Raw genomic sequence first — 27,343 nt, 5'->3', positions numbered from 1 at the left:
AATCATCTTACAATTCAAAATTGTGACTCAATAAAAATAGAAAATCATCTTACAATCTAAAATTAGGGAAAAAATAACCTTTGCCAACTTATATACCATGTATTTTCCCTTGAGCAAAAAAACATTCTTATCTTCTTATTTAAAGATAGCTAGGCAATAATCAGAAAAAGAATCGATAATATAGAATTGTCATTCAAAAACAGAGGCTCAAGAGATCAACTAGTTTTAGGCCCGTGCAAAAATATGCACGGGTATATTTCATGTAATAATAAAATAACACAATATGATGTTTATAATAAAAATAATATACTAATAATATAATATTTTATAATTATGCCCGTGCGGATAGAATTTTACGGGATTTAATATTTAAAAACTTGAATAAATAAGGTACTAATAAATTTATCCTTTGAAAAATTTAAATAATTTTGAAACTCTTGCATTTACATATAGAAGAACTTTATTTTCAAACTAAAATCAGAAATATTAGAAGAATTAATGAAATGAAGAAAATAATGTACATGTATACCATAAACACAGAAAATGCAAAGAAGGGGAGGAATGTCAATGGCAGTGGGCTCCGGAGCCACAAATGCGATTTTGGTGAATATAGTTTAACATGGACGAACATGAAAATAAAGACAATATTAGACCTGTTAAAAATATGACCCGATTTTTTAGGGTCAAACACCCGTACATCTTGACCCGCGACCTAAAATGACCCTGAATCCGAAATGAAATGTTATTCTAAGGTCGAAAATCGACCCAACCCGTTCGACCCGATGGGTCAAAAATAAATGAAGAATATTATTAAAATATTAATATTTTTATTTTATATTCGAAATAATAAATATAAAATATAGTATATTATTTTTATATTTTTAATTAAAAAAATTATTTAAACGTCAATTTAATAAAATAATTATTAAAATAATGAATATAATAATATTATTAATATTAAATATAATTTAATTTTAAAAATGTTTTTTTCTGCTGGAAAATGGTAAAATAAAAGACTTAATAAACTTTTATCTGACCCGTATTCTGACCCTAATCCGACCCAAGACACATATAACCTGACCTGTAAGGCCCGACTCGAGACCCGACCCGTTTGATAGGTCTACACGACATTATTGTCCACTACGGTAAAACAAAAAATGCAGAAGATATAAAGCACAAACAAACCAAATAAGCCCAAATTAAAATATGGACCAACAATATTACATATCTAGAAGATTCCTAACCTAGAAGCTCACACTTAGGCCGCCTCATTCCTTCATGACTCCATCTTACCTCATCTCCCCATCTGGGGTTTTTTTTTTTTCCTAAACTCTCTACATCCTTTTTTGGTTTTTGATATAAAAACTCTCTCTAAGTCCTCAGATCATTTAATCTTTCATCCCTCATATTACTCAACTTAAACAACCTTTTTCATCTCTTCTCATTTAATGCATAAAAAAGCTTTTCGATAAACCAAATTAACAATTCTATTTAAAACTATAGGATCAGAATTGAAGGTTGAAGTTAATTATTAAAGAAAACAATTAGAAGAAATTCTTCTATGCATGCTCCAAAACTTATATTGAATTTTTTTTATATTCACTTGCATGTATTTTAAAGTGTATATTTTTTTTTTCAATTTTTATAAACTTTATATCGGTAATTTCAAATTTATTTATTTTTATTGCCGTTCTATATTTTGAAGTCGTTGTAAATATTTTTTTTGGGTATTTTGTAAATTTGTTTCCATTATATTGTACTGTAGCTATCTCTAATACAGTATAAAAATGCATTTTCATAAATTGTAGATTTACCAAAATCTGGATACTGCATACAATATCTATATTTGAAATAAATTGTCAATTTTTGGGTTTGTAGTGCATTCATAGATTTAATCTCATTATTATTTTTAATTTTTTTTATTTTTTTATTTTTTTTTATAATATATAATTGAAATTCTAATATTTTTAATTTCTTTTTTTGTTAGCTAATCAATTGGATCTGATGATAATTGTCTTTTTTTTTTTAAAAAAAACATAAAATTACGAAATTGAATTTGTTCACAATAGTAATTGAAGCCCAAAATTTCCATATTCTATTTTTTGTACTAAATCTCATCGATTTAATGATTTTTAAAAATTTTAAATATTTTTAGTTATGTTCATTTAGTAATTTTACAGATCTATTTAATTTTTTTTATCTTGTTATTTAGCACATAAAAATATGCCAGATTTCCCTTTATTATGCATGTACTATGTTTTAGTTTATGATTTGATGTAAATTAAAATATTTTAATATATGCATAGTGAAATTCTGAAAAGGGGAATGAGAGAAATTAAATAACTGAAAGTGAATGTGGGGGATTGATTTGAGGAGAGAGACCAATTAATTGTAATATCAATCATGGCAGGGTTCACATGCAAAATATATCCCCAAATTCAGCAACCAATGAGAAGTCACGAAAAAACCTAGCTTTTATATTAGGTAGATGTCTTTATAATTCTTCCCCATGTAAAGTGAATATGTCTTGTTAATTTCATCCAGGACTCTCTGTATAAAATGCATAAAAATACATCTTATAATTCATGTATAGCTTAGTATTAATTTAGATTAATAGTGAATGTTTTATTACCTTCTAGCTCATACACTAGGGGAAGTTTAGTATAAATTTCGTTTATTCATATAAAAAAATAGGCTGGCATAAACCAAGCCCTTTAAGAGTCATACTTACATGTAAATTTACTTTCGATTTTAAGAGTCATACTTACATGTAAATTTACTTTCGAGTTTTAAGAGTCATACTTACATGTAAATTTACTTTAAGAGTCATACTTACTTATAAACCGAGCCCTTTAAGATCTACTACCAATGTGTAAATTTGGAACAACATTCCCTACAATAGGCCAAAATGGGGCTCCGAAAAATAAACGACTGATAGTATAATTTTAGTTGCGTTTTACCCCATATTTAAGCGTTTACTTGACTCGATTTTGTGCGCTTTAATTGATTAATAGCTCATTTTATGTAACGCCCCGAAAAGCAGACAGACAGCTCAAAATAGCTCTTTTTATAAACAATAGACAGCAGCGGAATTATAGGGCGTCACCGCCGTATTTCCCCTCCGGTAATTACAAGGCTTATGTAAAAAAAAAAAATATAAACACACTTTTTAAAGCTAAAACTAATAACTCTATTACATATTAATCCTATTAGGTCATTGGTCCTATCTGAAATTTCTCACACTTGTCCTTCCCAACACTTGTACCTGAAAAGGAATGAAAGTAACGGAATCAGCCAACCACAGGCTGAGTATGATTCTGGTCACCTCCACCGGCCCTACTTTCCTCATTTTAATATTTTAATAATGTCTCACAAGGCTGTGTGATAGGTCACATGGGTGCAATTGAATCATAAAATAGACATGCACAACCTATCATTTCAATATGGAACATTTCAATTTACTCTTATACCGGTCTACCAATATTAAAAAGAGAGACATTACGGAGCTGAAACTCCTCCGGGCCAAGCCCACTTCCATGTACATAAGATAAGAAATCCGGGTCTGAGACCCATCTCGGCCATTGCTGGATAACATAATTATCATTCATATGGGGCCATACTTCCCCCTCCCTTCATCGTTCATGTGGGGTCATACTTCCCCCTCATCTCATCGTTCATATGGGGTCATACTTCCCCCTCCCCCTCCTTCTATGTACATAGGACAAAATAATGTCATCTCTATCCAATAATTGTATCCCGAATGCGACAATTAGCCAATAGTACATTATAACGACAACACTATTATCACAGCATACATTCATAAGACGGTAATAATATAACATGTGGGCAGTATAACAATCATAAGATGGAATTAACAATAAAAACTAATATAACTGATTATTTCTAGTTTCTTATTTCAAAAGTAAACAATTACTTATATCGACAAAGGGTCCCAAAATCATACCTTATTTTTATATAAGAAGTAACAATTGTATCTACGAAATAGTGAAAGATTTATACGTATGAAAGTAGGACCAGATCAAGAGTTTTTCTTGTTTTTTAAAATATTTGTGAACAAAGCTTGCTATTTATAGCCAAGCAATTACGTGACCTCCAAGCCTACCATAGGCTAGTCACCTCCTTGCTAACACGTGTCAATTGACATGTAAGCTTACTTACCATACAAGACAATGCATGGATAAAGGCACGTCACTTTTTGCAATGATTCATCTAATGAATCATCATCCAAAACACACGTGGAATTAAGGTCGAAGCAAAATGTTCGGTCTGATCTCTCATATAAACGTCTTTCGATATTAACTATATTTTCGTATTAACGGATAACATATATAAAAAAAATATATCATAAGGGTTACTTAATAAATAATATGTACTTCCACCCTTAATCCTTGTGCCCACATCAAAGGGGGAAAAAAATAGCAGATTGAAGGGAGTATATTTTTTTTTTCGGGATATTACATTCTACCCTCCTTAAAATAAGTTTCGTCCCAAAACTTGATAATAGAAAATAAAAGTTAAAACTTTAATTTCTCAAAACTTAGTGAGATGAGAATTTTATTTAACAATGGTTTCTCAATCAAATTTATGAAATGATTAAAGAAAAATTTTATTCCTTATATAACAGAATGCAGGAATTCTCATCGCGAACAAGAATTCGAGTGATCCATTTCAAATACGAACTCAAGTTATGCGTTATGCGCTGAACTAGTTATTAGACGTCAATAATAACAAGTCCTAGCATCCCACCAACACACAAGCTAAATAAAAAGAAAACTTGAAAAATTCATTTTCAATTTTTTTTTGTAAAGGTACTTTTTTTTCTTTCTTCTGAAGATACAACATTAAATTTTCAAAATGCACTAAAAGAACTGAACTTGTTAAAATTATTTTTTTGTAATGCGTGAAACAGTTTGAGTATCACAAATTTGAAATCACTGAAACACCACGAAGATTTACTAAGTGAAAGGTAATGAGTAAAAATCCGAAAGATAGAATACCCAAAACTTGAGTAGACTTTCTTACTCGATTTAATATATAAGGCCGCACATCACGAGATTAATAACATCAAGCAATTTACGCACCCAAAGAAATTGTAACACACACATATACAACAATAATGTACGTACTCTTAACTCCTAAGCATATATAAGTTAAGGAAATGAAATAATCCTAGCAATACCATATCTACCCCACTCTCTCTTAGTCGGCTTCAAAGTTAGCTTATTGGTTTCGAAATTTTATATTAGCCCAAGAATCTTTTCTCTGCTAGACGTGTGGCCGAAGGCTTACCACGCGGTTGCAGGGCGACTCTGATACCATTTTGTAACGCCCCGAAAAGCAGACAGACAGCTCAAAATAGCTCTTTTTATAAACAATAGACAGCAGCGGAATTATAGGGCGTCACCGCCGTATTTCCCCTCCGGTAAATACAAGGCTTATGTAAAAATAAATAAATATAAACACACTTTTTAAAGCTAAAACTAATAACTCTATTACATATTAATCCTATTAGGTCATTGGTCCTATCTGAAATTCCTCACACTTGTCCTTCCCAACACTTGTACCTGAAAAGAAATGAAAGTAACGGAATCAGCCAACCAAAGGCTGAGTATGATTCTGGTAACCTCCACCGGCCCTACTTTCCTCATTTTAATATTTTAATAATGTCTCACAAGGCTGTGTGATAGGTCACATGGGTGCAATTGAATCATAAAATAGACATGCACAACCTATCATTTCAATATGGAACATTTCATTTTACTCTTATACCGGTCTACCAATATTAAAAAGAGAGACATTACGGAGCCGAAACTCCTCCGGGCCAAGCCCACCTCCATGTACATAAGATAAGAAATCCGGGTCTGAGACCCATCTCGGCCATTGCCGGATAACATAATTATCATTCATATGGGGCCATACTTCCCCCTCCCCTCATCGTTCATGTGGGGTCATACTTCCCCCTCATCTCATCGTTCATATGGGGTCATACTTCCCCCTCCCCCTCCTTCCATGTACATAGGACAAAATAATGTCGTCTCTACTAATAATTGTATCCCGAATGAGATAATTGGCCAATAGTACATTATAACGACAACACTATTATCACAACATACATTTATAAGACGGTAATAATATAACATGTGGGCAGTATAACAATCATAAGATGAAATTAACAATAAAAACTAATATAACTGATTATTTCTAGTTTCTTATTGCAAAAGTAAACAATTACTTATATCGACAAAGGGTCCCAAAATCATACCTTATTTTTATATAAGAAATAACAATTATATCTACGAAATAGTGAAAGATTTATACGTATGAAAGTAAGACCAGATCAAGAGTTTTTCTTGTTTTTTAAATATTTGTGAACAAAGCTTGCTATTTATAGCCAAGCAATTACGTGACCTCCAAGCCTACCATAGGCTAGTCACCTCCTTGCTAACACGTGTCAATTGACATGTAAGCTTACTTACCATACAAGACAATGCATGGAGAAAGACACGTCACTTTTTGCAATGATTCATCTAATGAATCATCATCCAAAACACACGTGGAATTAAGGTCGAAGCAAAATGTTCGGCCTGATCTCTCATATAAACGTCTTTCGATATCAACTATATTTTCGTATTAACGGATAACATATATAAAAAAATATATCATAAGGGTTACTTAATAAATAATATGTACTCCCACCCTTAATCCTTGTGCCCATATCAAAGGGGAAGAAAAATAGCAGATTGAAGGGAGTATATTTTTTTTTTCGGGATATTACATTTTATATGTTTAGTTAGTAGGAGTAATTAGTAATTTAATTACAATTATTGCGAATAAATATTATTTCTCAGGATTTTGGGAGCTTGTTTTTTTTATTTTGTAGGTAAGAAATGGAGCGAAATAAGACGAGTTGAGACTGAGTCAAAGTGAAAGAAATGATACTTTCCGTAGATTACAGTGAGAACAAATATGACTTTGGTAAAGTCACCAAGCTGCTGCTTTACTACGTTTTGCTGAACTCCAATTAATGTTATCGATTAACAATGGCAATTCTCAATCAAATGCCAAAGCTCCTCTAAACTGCCTACGTTAACTACAAAAAATTAGCCAACCATCTCCATCGTTTGAGCCACCATGGCTGCCCATCAGTCCATAAAATGAGTATTATGGTTTTCGTCATCTGCTCACCTGAAAACCCGAGCCCGAGCCCGAACGTAACCACGTTGCCAGCAGCTCGACATCAATCAGCGCAGCCACCGTGAGCAACACATGACAAGACCGCCACCTTTTTCGAACTCGGAATCAGAACCGAGACAACTAAGCTCCATTCATCTCACAAGATAACAAGCGTGCTGAGCCAGCCACCCGGCTGTCGTCCTCTACCCGGCCAAAGAAACAATAACAATTTGGCCTTTTTTCTGGATGTGCTCGGCGCCGGCCAGCAACCCGGCCACCGGCTCTGAGCTATAACAGACAAAACGAGCAGCAATCTCCTACAAACCTGACCATTACCACCACAACAGCTCACCTGCAGCCAAAGCAACTACCACGGTCGACTAATTCGACCTATTCTCTTCGCCACACATCGACTCGACTCCGCTACCCCTCCGTGACTCCTATGATCTGTTCTCAACAGCGACCACCATGCCGCAAAATCCGAGCAACTACCAGCAACCATCGACCACCGGGGTTCCTCTCACGAAGCCCGTTCTCCGCTGCAATTCACATATCACAACCCACATCCACCATCAATTGACCCACGCATCATCTCCATCTTCAATTGCAAACTCAGAATCGCAACCAATTCATCAGCCGTCCTCGATCACCTTGAACTCGTCTCAGTCAAGCTCGAGCCACAATCAGTCACGTGAATTGATTGAGTCAACTAATTGACTGAGTTGAGTTTTCATTTTGATGAAAAGAAAAGTAAGACGGAAAAGACAACGTTGTCCCTCATTTAATGACTTGGCATGTGTTTCGTTTTATGCAATGGAGTTTGTCGTTTTATTTATTTTTTCTTGCAGTATAAAAGAAGCCTCACTTTATTAGACGGAAAAACACAGCAATTAGATGAGACGTCAGCCTTCATCTTTAGGTAAAACACCTTGGACTCAGCAGCGGATACCGTAGGAATGAGGTGCGACTCAAGAAGGTTCAAGATCCCATCACAGATCTTGCTAAGCTCAGTCTCAATATTACCCTTGTATCCCTTAATAGTTGCAGCATGATCCTCATTTTCTCTACTTTCCTGCTTTTGCTCAATAGAGGAAATGATTCTCCATGAAACCCTTCTCGCTCCAATAACATTCTTGTAAGCAACAGAAAGGAGGTTCCTCTCCTCCACGGTAAGCTCATCGGCATCTGCCATCTTCGCGACCTTCTGTATAAATTCCACCATCATTTCATATCGCTCAGCTTGCTCAGCCAACTTGGCGATGTACACATTGTCTTCCCTTGAAACATCAGACGCCATTTTCAAGTCACTACAGATATCTCAACAACCTAGCAAGCCCAGAAACACACTGATCAACACATATATTCAATTAAAACAAACGCCTCACATCAGCCATCAAGTATTATAGGCTCATGTATGTCCATGTTCTCACAGGTTGGCATATCCTCACTTAAAAACAAGTAAACCTGAAAGAGTATAGCTAACAGTAGGCAGAGATTTCATCCCTGAAAAAGCACACTATTATACATCATCTCACCTAAACAGTCAATAGGCCATTCATTTTATTTGCTCAACAAGAACAAGTCTATATATTAGAAAAGAAACATAGTCACAATCAGTAGTAATGTTATCTGACTACGACATGGACACACAGAAACCGCCAAAAGCATAACCAATCACAATTTTTCAGCTAAACAATATAAAAACAGGTAGATAAGCGACGAATCCGACTTATCATTACTGAAAACCTTACCCGCGAATTTCCGCAACAATTGAACCATCTTTATTGAGTAAAGCACCAGTGTATTCGCGAAGTTTACACATTTTGAGGCCACGAAATTGTTGGATTATCATCCTTGTAGAGAACGAGATTAGATCAGAAAGGTTAGGGACTTATCAGTGAACAGTTCACTCGCGAATTTCGTAGGCAGCTGCACCATCTACACTGAGTAAATCCCCGGTTTATTCTTCAGTATAAACCGATTTAAATATATTGAAATTGCCGGAAGAACATCCTTGCAGAGAGTGTAAATGAACCGATTGCCACTCATTTGCGGAATTCCCTGGGAAATTGACTCATCTATATTGAGTAATGATGGTAAGTTAGAAGCAATCGCGAATTACCTGAACACTTGCGAGTAAATTGTAGCGAACTACCTGAACAATTGAGAGTAAATTGGATGGGAATTAGCAATTGATAGGTCCCGGTTGGGAATTAGGTGAATAATTGAGAGGGAAAAGGATGGGCAGACAATTGGGAAGGAGTGTTATGATTCTGCAAAAAACTATTCCCTACTGTTCCAACTCCTTGTGGTTGAGATGAAGTTTGAGGTAAGTGGAAAGAGTAATGAGTGGTCTGGATCTTCCAAAGAGTAATGAGTGACCTGAATGTTTCTCCAAAGAGTCATGGGTGGCCTGGATGTTGCAAACAACTATTGTGGACTGTTGCATAGTGAGGACTGTTCATAAGCAACCCAAAAGGTGAAGTTTGCACATTTTAGTAGTTAAGGATTCGTAAAAAACTAAAGCGTTGTTATTTATAACTAGTATAAGACCTGTGCTACAACACGTTAATTTTATAGGGGTGTTTCTAGAGACGTGTCAGAATTAATATTATTTGTATAAATTAAATATAATTTTAATTTAATGTAAAAATGTACTTGATATAACTAATATGAAAGTATACTTTAACTTACATTATCTGTTTTGAAGTATTAATAAAACTATAACTGTAAATAAGTATTACATGCAACTAATTGATGCCATTAATAATACATTTTAAGTTAGATGTACGATCTCTAATTAAAACACGCATTAGCCTTATAAAGAAATCCGGTAAAAACGATATAGTACGAATCTAAAAAGGCGATTTATAAATTAGGGGATAATCTCGGTATAATATTGTATATTGTGTATATAATTTGAGTATTGTGTATTGGATGATAATCTCGGTAGAAAATATTGTATAGTGTATATAAATTTGCCATTTTATTATTCTTTATTTTCTTGGATTTTCTGTGTATATATATTTATTATTGCTTAAAATAGATTGACATCAATTATGTGACAGTATATTATTGAGTACAATATTTTAAAAGGGAATATTTTGGAAGGGCATATTTTCATATGGGGGCAGTTGCGCGGGAAACATAGGCGGGAATAACCCAGGTGTGTTATTCTTTTAGTCTATAGGAGATGGCGGACGGATGGTTAACGGCTATTGTGGAACCTATAAAAAAGGCCAACCATCACATAGGAAAAAGAAAAAGACGAAAATAGAATTGACAAAGGATGAAAGAACGACGATGGCACAAACGTTTGGTGGGTGGCCTGTAAAGAGGCGCCCGACAGTGGCTTACTAGCCCAATGGTGTATGTGAGATGAGGGAGATGAGGTAAAAGGGAAGCATGTCTAAGAGACTGAGAGTTGATGACTTTGGGTCTATTTTGTGTAATGGGCCTCTGTCCGTTTATCTTCCGATTAACTAAAATTTTGATAATGCGATCTGGAGCTTAACGGGTTTAGTGTATTAAAACTGGTTTGGTTCACTGAACTGGTTTGACTATTTGGTTCGTTGAATAAAACCTACAAAATTAATAATTTTTTTGGTTTTTTGGTTCGACAATCATGACCAACCCTAATTTTAGGTTTCCGGGTAAAGGCGGTGTAGATTCCTAAATATTTGCATATTTATAGCCTAGGTATGTCCCAAGGTAAACACGTTGAAAGAAGCCTTTTTCTAAGTAACAGAATGAAAATTTAACTTACAACATGCCTTTCTTACATGTTATGAGCTATCTTGTTTAGACTCCTAGGACAATAACTAAGAGAGAGGCATGCGTTTAATAAGACTATTGATGATTTTCACAATTATTTTGGCATTTTGATCCACGTCTCCAATACGGTCGTTGACTTGAAGAACCAGATTAAGACAATCCAAGAAAGCGTCAATATGACGGTAATCGTGATCAATGGCATCCTAACACCGCGAGTGTCCACCCCTTCTCTTCTCTTTTTGCATTCCGAGACCGCGCTCTTTGCTACCGACAACTACGTGCTTGATCTACTTGACCACGTAAGCTCGATTCCTATCGTGGTACCCGTCACGTTTGCATGACCGACCAATTTGACCACTACACCTAAATCAATTAATCAATCTTTAAAAATTCTTTTTCAAGGACACTTTCTACATACATCGAGTCGAGTTACCGCTAAAAGACAACTTTAGTTAATCTCACTTCGCTCACGTGTAAGTCTGAGTGTGTAAAATCTCATATTTAATATTGTTTTTGTTAAATTGTAATATTTTGTAAGAGTTCATGTCATAAAAATACTCATTAAGTCGTAATATTTCTTTAAAATCAATTTTCTCAACCCTTTTTTTACGAAACAACAGAGACTCGATGGAGGGAAGAATCGCATCAAGTGATGCGCCTTCTGGAAAGGTCGCAGCATCTGCTGCGCCTCTTCCACATGCTGCCTTCAGTTGCTGCACATCTTCTTCTTCCTCGGGTTTTCGTTATCTCGTCCCTTTATTTTCCTTTCCTCGTTTCTTCTCCCTTCTTTCGTTTGTTCTTTCAAATTAATATTTATTAATTGCTTTTATCAAATCCTTTTCGACCAAAATTCCTAATAATTCATATTTGCGGGTTTTTGTCATCAAATCAAATCCGGGTTTGAGAGCTCCGATTGTCCCATATAGACTCCCTTGAATTCGACTTTGTATATTGTTTCAATTCGTTTTTCGGATCTAGTTCTGTAAATTCGATTCTTGTAATTTTCCTAATCCTGCTTATTCATCATTCGACGAGTTTGTAGTTTATAATCGATTCTGTAACACCCCCGCTTACGAAGGAGCCTTAACAAGAACTTCCCCAATAAGTAGGGGCGTTACCATCTAGGTTCCCCGAGGTAAGTATATCAATTAAACAATAACAGAGCGTTTAATTATATGTTCTTGTAGATTATACAACATAACAAAAGATTACAACTCTGAAACAGCTGAAGGACTACTAAGCATAAGTTACAGCGGCCACAAGCTAGACAACGTGATGACTCATTCCCCCTTCACGTATCACAAGCAACATATCAACCACACCTACTAAATCAACTGCTCACAATCCCCGAATGGATCACCACAGTTTTGTAAACAACAACGAGGTCAGATAACTGTATAATCAAGATAAGAGTACATAAACAAACAATGCAACCAATTCAATTACAATAACCGTCTCCCACTCCATTAAAATCAATAACTGACTACACACTGGAATGTGTAATCCTGCAAGATTACCCATCGCAACAGATAATCATCACCTTGTCCTAAGCTCCATTACAACACTTTTGCCTCTTTAATATATGTAATACTACGGTTTTCCTAAGCCCGTACTCGGCCCAATATGGCTTACTCGGCCGAGTAAGGGTGTTGTTGTTTTCTGGATAGTTTACTGCCCAGGAATACTCGGCCGAGTATGTGAAATACTCGACCGAGTATACTCTATACTCGACCGAGTTTCTGGTCTGACGGGTGTTATTTCCGCGGTTTGATTTAGAGATAATTAGAGTTATAAAAGATGCGTTAATCAGTTTCTAATCATTTTTACAAAACCTAAACATTTCAACGTAACTCTAATCCTCTCCAAATATCTCTCAAGTGCGTGGATTGTTAGCAAGTGTCCCTTCATCTTTCATTGTAACATCGGTGTCGGTAAGTCCTTAATTTCATCAATTCCTCTGATTAATCTTTTAGGGTTTGCCTTGATTTATGAATTGAGGGAAAGGGGTTTTGCATATAGTAGTTAGAGTTTATGTGATTGTTGTTAGGTGAGGAATTCGTAGAAGAGCCTTTCTAGATTGCTTTGCTTGTGTCTCGTTGAAGTTGTGCGAAGGTAGGGTTTCCCTACTCAATTTACTGTTAATTGATTTAAGATTATAGTTGTAATGTGTACGATTGATTATCTACTGATCACTGTTAGAGAGATGGAGTTGGTGTGGTTGTTGTGATGGTTGTTGAGTGGAGTCACTTGCGGGAATGGCTTCACGCCCTAGTTTTTCCCTATGTGGAACCCGCCACAGAAGGGGATGTACACATTAATGAACAGGATTATCACTCGTTGATGAGCGGGGCTTAGGTGGGGATTGGCTGCGGTCCCCCACTGGCGGTGAGGGTTACCTGTTGCGATGGGTAATCTGGCAGGGCTACATACTTCGGTGTGTAGTCGGTTACTATGTGAGATCAAGAGTTTGGAGATGGATGATGATCAGCTGGTTACCTTTTGTATTTGTTTTACTTTGATTATACAGCAACTGACCCCGTTGCTGTTTATAAAATCTGTGGTGATCCATTCGGGGATGGTGAGCAGATTTTATAGGTGATGATGTTTACTAGCTATGGGGCCGTCATGGGGAGTCATCACTCGAGTCTAGCTTCCGCTGTCAAGAGACTTAGCTTCCAGTTTTAGTTGTTCAACATTAGTGACAGTACTTTGGTTTTGGATTTTGAGAACATGTAAACTTTAATCATTTAATATTTTATACTTTAATAATTGTGTTTGGATTGTTAGCTTTGGTATACTAGCCTCGGGCAACCGAGATGGTGACGGTCTCTCATGCTAGGGTGGTCCTGGTAAGGCACCTTAGTATGTGAGGGTGTCACAAAATTGTATCAGAGCAACGATTCTGGCACCTAAAACTAATGTACCCAATGAACTTATGGAGTCAAATAAAATGAACCCCGGGAGATTGGTTTGAAGCTACCACAAAGACTTGGGAGACGTCCTGAAGTAGCATTAAGGCCCTTACGATCTCAAGCCGGTCACATGGGGGGAAACTTTTTCATGTCGAGTCATGTGTGTGTAGTACTTAAAACTTGAATCTTGTTCAAAGGTTGGATGAAATGATGAAAGAAGTGGAACGTGATAGAATGTGAAAGATGCATTGCGAATTTGTCGATGTTAGATTTTAAGCATGAAAATGTTAAGCATGTTAAGTGTTTATTATCTGGCTTTCAAATGGGTAGCGTATATCGTATATATCTTGGTAGAAAAGCATGTTTAAGTAAGTTTGTGATAGTTGCAGTTCGTTTTGGTCTGACTCGGCCGAGCAGGGCAGGTACTCGACCGAGTAGCGGGTACTCGGCCGAGTAACCAAGCACTCGACCGAGTGTTGTTTGGGGTGTACGTAGCAGTAGCTACTTGTTGTGTCATCTTGACCGAGTATTAGAGCATACTCGACCAAGTGGAGCATACTCGACCGAGTTTCTGTAGATACCTCATTTCTACACCTTCCGCCAACCACATAGTGATGATTAGGCCACATGTTTGATACGCGGAACGATTTATGACAATCCGTAAGTTTATCGTCAAGTGATAGCTCATATACTTGTGTCTACCCCTTGGTCGTCATCTACGTGCCAATACGGTCGTTTTGACAGTAATTAGAGTTCATTTGGAGTCCGGGTAAAAAACCGTTTCATTTTCAAAGAAACCGTTTAAAATGCCGAGTCGGAATGTCCTAGAATATTCCAGATATTTATTCAATATTTAAATTTATATCTTTTGGTAAAATATATCCCATAAATCTTATTTTACGAAATAAGGAAGTAGAGATCCACCGCAATTCCCTAAAAGAAACGCGGAATTCTTTCTTCCGCAGGAGGAAACCTACGGGAAATGACGCGGCGAGATCTTTGCGCCTCTTCGAAGGATCGCAGCAGCTGCTACGCCTCTTCCCCAGCTCGTTTCTGCCTATTTTTAGATTTTTCCGTGACTTCTTTCCAAAGTTTGAGTCATTTCATAACTCTTCATATTTTTAGTATAAATAGGGACCTTCGTCCTCCATATTTTTCACGCGAGTGTCCGCCCGTCTCTTCTCCCTTTGCATTCTAAGACCGTTCTCTAAGCTTTTGATGCCTACGTGCTTGATCAATCGACCACGTAATCTCAGATCATTCTGAGTTTCAGTCATGTTGCGTGACCGACCAATTTGACCACTACACATCAATCAATTTAATCTAAATCCTATAACGAGGGCACTTTCTACGTACATTCGAGTCGAGCAATCACTAAACGATAACTTAGTTAATCTCGTTTCGTCAAACATGTAAGTCTGAGGGTGTAAATCCCATCTTTTTATTGTATTTTATTTTTTGTACTCATTATTGTAAGATTTACGTCAAAAATATGTTTAAAACCGACTTCTAAAACCCTTTCATTAAACCGTTTTTACGGATCAGCAGCAAACAGACGTCGAGAAGAAACGCAGAAACAGCTGCGTCTCTTCGAAGAGTCGCAGCATCTGCTGCGTTTTTTCCAGAGGCTGCCGCTGTTCCTACTCTTCTTCTTCTTCCTCGGTTTTTCTGTTGTTTTCGTTCTTTTATTTTACTTTCTTATTTTCTTCCTTTCCTTTGTACATTAAACTAAGTTTTAATTATTCCTTCTAATTATCGCGTTTTATCACGACTTAAATCCCTTATGATCAATATTTACGGGTTTTCGTCATTAAATCAAACCCGGATTTTAGAGACACGATTCGTTCATATCAAGTTTCTGGAATTCGTCCTTTGTACATATTTTTATTGCTTATTTCCAGTTTATCAAGTTCTTTCAAATTTGTTTCCGCCTTCGTAATAAACCTAATTAGTTCTAATTCGTTTATAATTCGTTTCTAATCCGTTTTGATCCGTTTTAATTAGTGTTTATCGCTTTTATGACGGCTTCGTATGTAATTAACATGTTAAATCACCTTCAGTTGAGTCGAATATTGATAATCAATCATTAAACATACCAACGAATATTAACAAACCCGCAGTTCTGATTTCACAGCCAGAACTCAACCCAGGAACAGACGCAGTGATAGCTGCGCCTCTTCAAAGGGACGCAGCAATGCTGAGCCTGTTCCGAGATGAGTTCTATCCCTGAATTTCCGTTCTTGCTTTGACTTAATCCTTTAATTACGTAATTTATTGACTATTAGCCGTAATATCACCCTTAATCAGTCCATATTTTCCAACTTTATTTATTTTCCTTTCTTTTCTCCAAATCGTCTGTCTTAAGTATATTTTTGATGTAAATCAATTAATCCATTGTAATTCATTGTAATTTATTGCAATTATTGTATTTATGGATGTTTATTTGTTTCACATATAATCAATTCTAAACCCTAATTCGACATTAATAAAGTGTTAATTATTTGTTCACTGACATAGTATTAATTCACATGTTAGGATTAAAACGTTGGATGTTGCATTGCATGCATATAATCGACAACATATCAAATACGAACGATTTCCTTAATCATTAGTAGAGGCCGCTATCGAGGCGGACGGGATTAGGTGTTCAGTAAAATGACTTCCTAATACGTACCCTCACCCCTTACTCCAGATCTCTGTGAACATCCGTGTTCATTGTCATCCACGAGAGTCATTCTAGACATAGAATGCTAAGGGTAACGAGTTCTTAGTGTTCATGTCACTACTTTGTGTCTTGACATGACACGAGTATTCGAATGGTTCCAATTTCCAATAAAAATTGGTGGCGACTCCACAAATGCAAACACTTATCCCAAGCGCCGCTGTGGCCCATGTCCACAGTTTGGCGACTCCGCTGGGGAACATACTTTTACGTGTTACCCAGGGTGAAACTTGAACGAGGTTAGGGAATAGTTTATATGAGACAGTTGTCGATTTTCATTACTCGACCTTCTTAGGTCGTTTTATTCGGCCTTCTTAGGCCCAACCCAACCCAAAGACCAGTCGTCCCGTCTGGACGGTCCAAATTCGTATATGGGCCTAAGGATAGATAGCGATTGACATCAACCATACCGTGATGCATACTCATGTTTGTATCAAGGGCTTTCACTACTCGAGGAAATGGACTAGGAACCGACCTTACTCATGTTTGGCACGGACCTCCACAGACCAGGGTTTGATTCCTTAATATGGCAACCCACCTTTTAAACCAAGACCCTTACACTACTACAGATACAGGCTATAACAACGGTCAAAAACCGTTGTTATATAAAAAAGCGGACGTTGTTAATGCGTCCGTTGTAGAAGGTTTTAACAACGGTTGGCTTACTTAAGGAAACCGTTGTTAAAACTATTAACCACGGTTTTATGTATAAAAACCCGTTGTGGAAAGTGTGACACAATTTTGGGGGGAAAGTTATAACAACGGGTTTTAATATACAAAACCGTTGTTATAACTAAATACAACGGGTTGTTATAAAATAACCGTTGTTGTTTGTTCTTAAAAAATAAAAAAAAAAATTAAATTAAATATTACTAGATGCATGCATAATTACGGCCTGTTAGAATTCCAATGCATGCATTATTACTGACATCACTGTACATATGAACGGATAATATGGAATTAGAAGGGTTAGTAAACGGATTTGAAGGAGCATTATTGAGAGATATGATGATGATTATGGCACAACTTCCTAACATATTTATTAATTAAAAAGCAATTAACTCAACCCACACACATTGCTTAGTATAAATACATTGCATATCTCAACTAACATTTCCATTATTATCTCATATATTCATCTCCAAACTCTAACTGTTAAAACAAACTCTACTTAATCTTTCAAATCAAACTCAAAAAACTCTAACAAAATGAATGATTTCATCCTAAAGACTCTTACCATGATCGAGAACAACAACAACTTCATCCGCCGGTTCCTCCATATTGAGGAAAGTTTCAGGAGCTACCTTGCGGAAGCTCGAACCGCACTGAAGCACGCCAAAGAAGATGGCTTGACGGGCGGCAAAGACGATTGCGGCTATATGACGATATAGCAATCTGCTGAACGGAACCTCCAAATAGCCAAGGAGGAGAGGATGGATACGATAGAGCACAATAAGATCCTCCATGAAAATATAAGAATTGCATTTTTACATATGTAATTTTTTTTTTTAATTTATGTATTTATAAATATATATATATATATATATTAATTATGTTTATCTTACTTCTTCATGCATCTTGCTTCTTCATTGTTTTAGTAACTAATTATGCGAACAATACTTAAACAAATAACATAATGGTCGATAAAAACACATATATGCAAAAGAAATAAATAGAAAAAGAAAATAATGACGATGAAACTAACAGTGACGGCGAGATTTACCTGATAAATACAGAACGTAATAGACGATGAAATCAACAGTGACGGCGAGAAGAAGCGACGATGAGAAAGTGAGAAAGAGAGAAAGAGAGTGTGTGTTTTGTGTTTGTTTGTCTGCTGTGTTTGTGTTTGTGTATTAAGGGTTGTGTTTTGTGGCTGCAGCAGAGACTTTCATTTGTGTGGTTTATACAAGTATGGAAGGTATTGACAACGGTTATTAAACAACAACCGTTGTGAAATATGTTTTAACAACGGTTGTAAAAAACACCCGTTGTCAAATATGTTTTAACAACGGGTTTCAAAAGTAACCGTTGTGATTACTTTTCACTAACTTTGCGCCAATTTTGCGCCAAATTATTAACAACGGTTGTGCATGTGTGACCCGTTGTTAAAACTAATAACAACGGTTTTTATAACCATACCCGTTGTAATTTAATTTAGTAAAATTCCCGCCATACATTCTACAACGTCTATTGTGATTTTCGTGAATAATCGTTGTTAAAGGGGCGTTGTAGTTGCCTAAATTTGTAGTAGTGTTATAAATGCACTCAGCATACCGTTATAATGCCCGTATGAATGCTTGTATCATACGTGATCACCATTTTGTAAACAAAACCATGACGGAATTTTGTAAAATAAAATCCTTTTCAAAAATGTAAACATTCTCAAAGATGACCTAAATTAGCGTAAAATGAGTCGAAACTCTGTCCAAATTTCCAGTCAAAATTCGGGCCTCAAAACCCATTTCAAAACCTCACTTCAAGTCAGCACTCCTACAACTACACTACAGTTGTTTGGGACAAACATTTCAAAACTTTGTCACTTTCAAACCTCACTTAACAAAGTGGCACACTCCCACTTCACAAGTTGAGTCTTTTTAAGTAGGTGTGCTAAAATGGTCGATCGTGTTTTGATTCGTCGTCGATCTCTTATCCAGTTTCCAAGATGCCTGGAACTAGTCACGAAAGTGTCAATGGACAACCCCAAAACGTTAATGATCCAATCCTAGCTGCGCTCGTCCGTCTCCAAACAAGGCAAGACCAAGCTTATGCTCGCCTCAACGTTATTGAAGGCCGAATTGTTGCTGTAGAAACTAGGCTTCCTCCTGTAGAGAATGATATTCCTAATGCAAGTGTGCATGATAACCTTCCACCTTTTATTGGACAACAAGAAACCAACCCTCCACTAGGTCCTACTAAAGCTGAAAAGTGACTCCAATACTTGGAGGAGCAACTAATGTACCTTAAGGGAGATTATATCTACAGGGAGAACAATCGCAAATATGAGGCGGTAAATGCTCAATTGCAACCAACTTCAACATGACTGACATCCCAAAGTTCAAGGGGCATGAAAACTCGTTGAACCACATTCGTGCCTTCAAAGATTACATGTCTATCAAAGGCATCAAACCTGAGATGTTCCTAAGTATCTTTCCTTCATCTCTAGACACCATTCCTAAGCAATGGTTTTACTCTTTATTTGGAGCACAAGAAGATTGCCACTTGGGACGATGCCGCAATTGAGTTCAATAAACAATACGCGGATAATGCTGAGATCCAAGTTAATATGCACACTCTAGAGATTCATACCCAAAATGAAAAAGAAGGCTTCACCGACTTCCTAAGTAGGTGGAGGAAGACTAGCACACAACTTGCTGAACGTCCAGACGAAGCCACTCTTGTGGAAAAGTTCGTGGATAATCTGAGACTCATTTATGCAAACCACTTGAGGTACCAAAACATAAAGTCTTTCAAAGATCTGACTGTGCTAGGGACAAGAATTGAAGATGACATCCGTAAAGGACTCTTGTACAAGACGGTAGGTCGTGGATATCAAGGTTAAACGAGTCGTTCTTATGGCTCTACTAGCAAGACTGATTAGGTTAACCTTGTCGAATCATCTAAGAAGAATAGACCGTAAAGGAAGTTCACAAACATTGGTGATTCATACTCCAACGCTCTGAAAAGATTGATGAAACAGGGTAAGCTCCAACACATAGGACCTACACCTGACCCAGAAAAGAGGTCTAAGTTCTGGGATAAGAATGAATACTGCGAATATCATAGAGGCAAGGGACACGATACAGAGGTAAGCCTAACAATACTCAGAATCCTCTTGGAGTTCTGATGATCACAGATGAAGAATCCATCTTGGATTGTTCACACCTTATTTCTCCAATCGAGAATGAGATTCATGCACTAGAAGAGGAAGGGAGCTATTCCACCATTTCTTCTACCGTTGTCGATTTCATCGCATGGGCAAAGAGTGTGAGTAGGGAAGTTTCAGAGTTGGAAGCTGTAGTAGCATCTCTACGCAATCCCAAGTCTATCTCAAGTCTATCTCAGGAGTCTACGATGCAAGAGGTAATCGCAGTAGTTGACAACCTAGTCGAGCAAATAATCAGTCTAGAAGTTGAGATCATCATATTGAGAGAGCTTAGTATCTTCAATGGAATATGGGCCGATGACGATGAAGATGAATACCTCACAGAACACTATCTAGTCAAAGCTAGTAAGGATATAGTCAAGGCTAGCGAAGACCAAGATGTAGAGCACCTCACTCGCTCAGGGCGTCCATATCAAAATGTCTCTCAGAACGGTCCTACGACTAATGGTCCAGTTACTAACACCATTGTCATCACACCGAATGAAGGTGAAGATACATCTACTGACCACTTGCTAAAACAACTGCAGAAGACAAAGGCTGATGTTTCAGTCTGGCAACTAATTGCGAGTTCATTTCCCCATCGTCAAGCTTTACTACAAGCATTGGCTAAATTGAATGTGGCACACAACTCTACGCCTAACGACGTAGTCAACTTGGTCTTCCAAGATTCAGTTAAACTAAGTAACCCGATTACTTTTTTAGATGAAGATTTGCCTCCCTTCGGCGCCAGTCATAACCTTGCTCTATAGATTACAATCACATGCTTAAAGAAGAACGTGCCAATGACTTTGGTAGACGATGGCTCTACAGTCAACATCATACCACTAAAGACAGCATACAAGTTGGGCATGAAAGAATCAGATTGAACTCCTACCAACCAAGGTGTTCGAGCATACGATGGAACACGACGTAAAGTAGTAGGGCTAATCAACGTCACTATAGCCACAAGGACAATCGAGCGGAAGGTTAATTTCCAAATTGTGGATATCGAAGCATCGTTCAATATACTTCTAGGAAGGCCTTGGATTCACGCTTCCAAAGCAGTAACATCCACCTTGCACTAGAAGATTAAGATCCCTCTAGATGGTAAAATAGTGACAATCACTTCGTCACCTATCAAGGCTGTAGTAGAGAAAATGTCAAGTAACCAAGTAGTCACAGACCCAGTATATGAGCTTGGAGGCTTTCAGAGCATAAACCTTGTAGAGAGCGAATTGGCGCCTCTATACTTCAACCCATACTCCAATTTAGTGGTCAACCACATACTCAAGTCCCAGGAATACTTCCCGGGGATGCCATTAAATCCCGTCAAGAAAAATACCTTCGCACCTTAAAAAGAAGGAAACTCTCAGAGGATACCATTAGGATTGGGATACAAACCCACGAAAAAAGAAGCCTTAGAGATGCTCACTCAGTTTCAAAACCGTAAGAACAAAGGAATCCAAATGCGATCCTATCTCCCTACCCTAAATGGATACTTCGTTAGAGAAGGGAGCCAGGAGTACTTTCACGGGTTTCCCGAAACTTGGCACTATAAGGGAATGCAATTAGCTGGAATCGAGGTCTTCCACGATTGCTACTTTATCCCTTCAGAAACGGTTGCTACTGTTAAAACACGTCAAACACCTTGTTTAGATGAACAGGCTGTTAGCCTTTTGTTTGGGGAGGATCGATTCGTCAGGGTAGCACAGGATGAGATCATTACCATGATACTTCAAGACGACCATTTCAACTCGACAGCCCTAATTACCGAAACCAGTTCAAATCAGCAGAAAGGATGGAGAAAGTCGATCAAGTGAACTAACAACCAAGGAAAGCTCTTCAAAGTCACCACTGGAGAAGGAGAGATGTTCAAAGGAGAACCTAAAGACAACGAATATGAGTCGGAGTCGGAGTCGGAGTCAGAATCAGAGTCTGAGTCTAGAGAAGTCGCTAGAGAGTCTTCTTCTGTCGTCACTCCCCATCCCCTTGTTTCTCCTAGCATAGCATCAAATAGTAACAGTAGCTTGCGAAATGTCCCGACAGCTGTCCCTTTACCGCCACTGACTACTGAACATATGACTTCTTTGTTTCAACTCTTTTCGAAATTTAATATGAATAAATAGGATTCTGCTTACTCTTTGTGTTATTCTGAATGCAATTCTGTTTACGATGATAATGAGGATGATCCTGACCTAGACTCAGTCGAATTACCTCCCCATATAATTAAAGAGATACTATAAGAGGGGGAAGGGGCACCAGTTATAGAAAACACCGAACCCATCAACGTAGGAACCGAGCTAGAACCCCAAGGACTTAGGATAGGGATAACCCTAAACCCAACTGAAAGGGCCAGTTTCATCGATATCCTACACGAGTTCAAGGACGTTTTCGCTTTGTCTTACGAGGACATACCGGGAATCGACAGGGACATTGCAGAACACAGAATTCCAATCTAACTAGGTTTCAAACCTGTAAAACAGAAGCTTCGTCGGATGAGGACCGAATGGGCTCTTAAGCTCAAAGAAGAAGTCGATAAACAATTCAAAACCGGGTTCATCAAAGTTTCCGAGTATTCAGACTGGGTGGCTAACATAGTCCCCGTACCCAAAAAGGATGGGCGAATCCGAGTTTGTGTTGATTTCAGAGACTTGAACAAGGCAAGTCCCAAAGACGACTTCCCTCTACTGCACATCGACAAAGTGGTAGATAATACAGCAGATCACGCATTATTATCCTTCATGGATGGATATACAGGATATAATCAGATCAAAATAGCCATAGAAGACATGCATAAGACAACTTTCGTTACTCAATGGGGCATCTATTGTTATACAGTTATGCCAATTGGGCGCATCAATGCTGGAGCTACATAGCAATGCACTGCGACCACTTTGTTACATGACATGATGCATAAAGAAGTAGAGGTGTACGTCAATGATATGATTGTCAAGTCCAAGGATAGGAAGGGGCATATTGATAACCTTCGCAAGTTTTCCTAAGACTGCGAAAGTACAACATGAGGCTCAATCCTAAAAAATGTGCATTTGGGGTAACGTCAGGCAAGCTTCTGGGATATGTAGTTAGTCAGAGAGGAATAGAAATTGATCTGTCCAAAATCAAAGCTTTAATCGAAATGCCACAACCCCAGACAAAGAAGGAGGTTAGAGGATTTCTACGCAAAGTACAGTATATAAGCCGATTCATATCGAAGCTTACCATGATCTTTGAACCCATTTTCGAAAAGCTCAAGAGAACAGATCATACCATATGGGACGACGACTGTCAAAAGGTGTTTGACATGATCAAGGAGATACTAGCCAAGCCACCAGTGCTAATGCCTCCCCAACGAGATCAACCTCTTGGTTTATATCTCACAGTAACCGAAAGAGCCATGGGGGCTATGCTCATAGAAACTGTTGGAAAAGAAGAAAGAGCTATCTACTACCTTAGTAAGAAGTTCATAGAATACGAGTGCAAGTACACACCACTCGAAAAAACATGCCTCGCTCTTGTGTGGGCGACAAAGAAGCTACGCCACTACATGCTTAGTTACTCTGTTAAGGTGTATTCTAAAATGGATCCCGTCAAATATCTCTTTGAGAAACCCGTTCTCAACGAACGTTTGGCAAGATGGACCCTAATGCTTTCAGAGTTCGATCTCAAATATGTGCCTCTGAAGGTCATAAAGGGACGCGCCGTTGCCGAGTTCTTCGCAGATAATCCTATCAATGACACCCAAGCAATAGACATGTGGTTGTTTCCAAACGAGAACATACTACAAACCAGTGTAGACTCTTGGGATCTTTATTTTGATGGAGCATCAAATTTAAGAGGATTTGGAATATGGGTGTTGCTCATTTCTCCCGACGGTGAGCATACACTACTTTCTGTCAAACTCGACTTCAGGGTGACAAATAACGCAGCAGAATATGAAGCTTGCCTCATTGGTCTACAAGCAGCAGTAAGTTTAGGCATCAAGAACCTTCGAGTTCACGGAGACTCATCCTTGATCATTAACCAAATTACGAGTTCTTGGAAAATTCGAAGTGAAAGTCTAGCACCCTATCAAGCTAGGATAGATTAAGTTGCCCAATTCTTTGATCAAGTCACTTATTTGCACCTACCTCGTGAAGAGAATCAATTTGCGGACGCTCTTGCGAAACTTGCATCCTTGATTAATATGCCAGACAACATGGTAGAAATGCCTTCATGCATCGAATGGCGGTCAAAACCAGCCTATGTACACCAAATTACAGATGAAGAAGGAAGCCCAGAAGAACCTTGGTTCCAAGCCATCCTAAACTTCAAGCTCAATGGTACGTATCCATCAGATATGGATAAGAGGGGACAATGCGCCATACGTCTACTAGCCTCTCAGTACCTCCTCATGCAAGGAGAATTGTACAGATGAACACCTCTTGGTGTATTTTTGCGCTGCCTTGATAATTCACAGGCACAAAAAGTGATGGAAGAAGTTCACGATGGAGAATGCGGTCCCCACATGAGTGGACCCATGATAGCAAAGAAAATCACGCGTCTAGGATATTATTGGACCACAATGTGGTCAGATTGTATCAAGTATGTCAGACATTGTCATAATTGCCAAATCTTCGGGAATGTGCAACACGTCCCTCCCTCACTACTTTACACCATGACCTCTCGTTGGCCATTTTCCGCTTGGGGAATCGACATCATTGGGAAGATCACTCCACCCGGAACAAGACGTAACTATTTTATTCTGGTAGCTATCAACTATTTTACCAAATGGGTCGAACCAGCATCCTACACTACTCTTACGGCTAAACATGTGGTGAAGTTCATACAAACTAATATCATCCGTCGATATGGTTGCCCACATGAGATCATCAGTGACAATGGGTCACATTTTTAAGCCGAAGCTGCATAATGGCTAGCCAAATACAAAATCAAACACCACCATTCCTCGCCTTATAGACCTCAAACTAATGGGTGGTAGAGGCAGCTAACAAAAATGTAGTCACGATCCTCAAGAAAAAGATCGACAATTATCGAGATTGGCCTAGCAAAATACCTTTTGCATTATGGGGTTACCGCACATCAGTTAGGACACCCACTGGGGCTACTCCTTTCTTTCTGACCTATGGCATGGAAGCTGTGCAACCTGTTGAACTAGAAATCCCGTCCTTACGCATTTTGCTCGAAAGTCAAATCCCAGAAGCTGAATGGAATAGGGATCGTTATGAAGAACTCATCCTCTTGGATGAACGAAGGCTGCGCGCATTACATAATGTGCAAACATATCAGGCACGTATCAAACGAGCCTTTAATAAACGGGTTAAGCACAGGAATATCAAAGAAGGAGATTTAGTGCTCAAATCAGTCAGAGCTCTCCTACCGGGCGATCCACGTGGAAAGTTTAAACCCAACTGGGCCGGACCATTACTAGTCAAGTCCATACTCTCGGAGGGTGCGGTTAGGATTATAGACCTAGATGGGAATGAATTTGCTAACCCAACTAACCTCGACCAACTGAAACGATACTACCCTTAGTACAAGATAGAAACGCGCCTCGCGTAAACACCCATGTGCCGCTCGTGCGACACGAAATAAAAATGGCCCTTGGCCCACTGAAAGAAAGCTTATGTCACTATGCTCTTGCATTTTGACACTTCGACATCCTCATATCATCAAATAAATTGAATTGTATTTTAGGAGTAAGTAAAGCTCATGCTTATTTTCTAAAAAGTTCACTACAAGCACTTGCTTCGAACAATTATTCTTTTACATTTATTCGAACTACGCACAGGGTTTGATTTCATTTTTAATGAATACGTAGGAAATCCTTCACAGAATACAACCCATTATTTTAAAATGTAAATAGAAGGACATTTGCATTTGAAATTCGACAAGAATAATAAAAGGAAATCATAATAGTTTCTTAACTAATTAATCTTTTATTCATTTGTTCCATAAATAATAATAATACGCCAAATAATATAAAATGCCCAAAATAAATTCTAGACTAGGATTCTAAAAAACCAGCCGTTTATTACAACTTAAATAATAATAATAAATAATACTACGACTAAGGCTAGTCTTCCATTTTCCTTTTGCCTTTATCACCCTTGTCATACTTCTTGTCTCGACCATGAGCCGGGCGCTCTTGTGCTATCTCCGACCTAATCACCAAAGGTCTCTCTCGCGGTCTAGCCTTGCCATTTCGATCCATCACCATCTCTACGGCAGAAGCGGTCTTCGGTTTCTTCGACGGATGAACGACTCGGAATCCGGCCTATTCTTCCTCCTCAGTCAAGTACTTCTGGCTCTCCTTTGCTACCTCACGAACCTTGTAATCCACAGGCTCGTGTTTTCTCAATTTCTCACGCTCTTCAGGAGTACTGGCCTTCCTCCATTGCAAGTATGAGTCAGATACCCATAAGGAGCCGATAGGGACTGGTATGAGCCACATGTTCCTCTGAGCCCACCTAATTACCCATTCCCGACAAATCTGTTGGAGTATGTGTCCTCAACAATAGTGCGATCACATGTTTAAATCTCATATTAAGAATACGTAAGGGATGATTCATTTATATAGTCAACTGACCAACATTTATTAGTAATGATCAGCTAACTAGAGTTAGACATTGCTGTCGTTTGACGGTGGTGATCAGTTGATCCCTTAAGGTCACACCTAAAGGACAATTCCCTTAATACACAAATTAATTAATTGTATGACGATACAAGTTAATCAATTCCTTAAAATTGAACAATTTATTTGTGAGAGAGAATATTTATATCTTATTATAATAGGATTAAATAAGATTTATTTTAGTAATTGAAACACCTTATTACTAAAATTGATTATTGTTTGTGGAACAATTGAGATAAGAATGA

General features: G+C 37.8%; 1 protein-coding gene across 1 annotated transcript; it reads right to left on the bottom strand.

Annotated features, from left to right (window-relative positions):
• Positions 1-6,945: 6,945 nt before the first annotated feature.
• On the bottom strand, positions 6,946-9,477 carry LOC141642938 (14-3-3-like protein). The gene is made up of 2 exons (XM_074451939.1): positions 8,946-9,477; positions 6,946-8,520 (listed from the first exon to the last, which is right to left on the bottom strand). Exon 2 carries the CDS (start codon positions 8,489-8,491, stop codon positions 8,027-8,029), a length of 465 nt encoding a protein of 154 aa, XP_074308040.1. The 5' UTR covers positions 8,492-8,520; positions 8,946-9,477; the 3' UTR covers positions 6,946-8,026.
• Between the last annotated feature and the right edge of the window lie 17,866 nt (positions 9,478-27,343).

This window comes from Silene latifolia, chromosome 2 (genome assembly GCF_048544455.1).
Source record: "Silene latifolia isolate original U9 population chromosome 2, ASM4854445v1, whole genome shotgun sequence".
Lineage (NCBI taxonomy): Eukaryota > Viridiplantae > Streptophyta > Magnoliopsida > Caryophyllales > Caryophyllaceae > Silene > Silene latifolia.
This window is presented reverse-complemented; position numbering and strand designations above follow the sequence as displayed.

Bases quoted from the DNA above. Each gene is read 5' to 3' on its own strand.
- LOC141642938 (XM_074451939.1), bottom strand. From the start codon at position 8,491: ATGGCGTCTGATGTTTCAAGGGAAGACAATGTGTACATCGCCAAGTTG.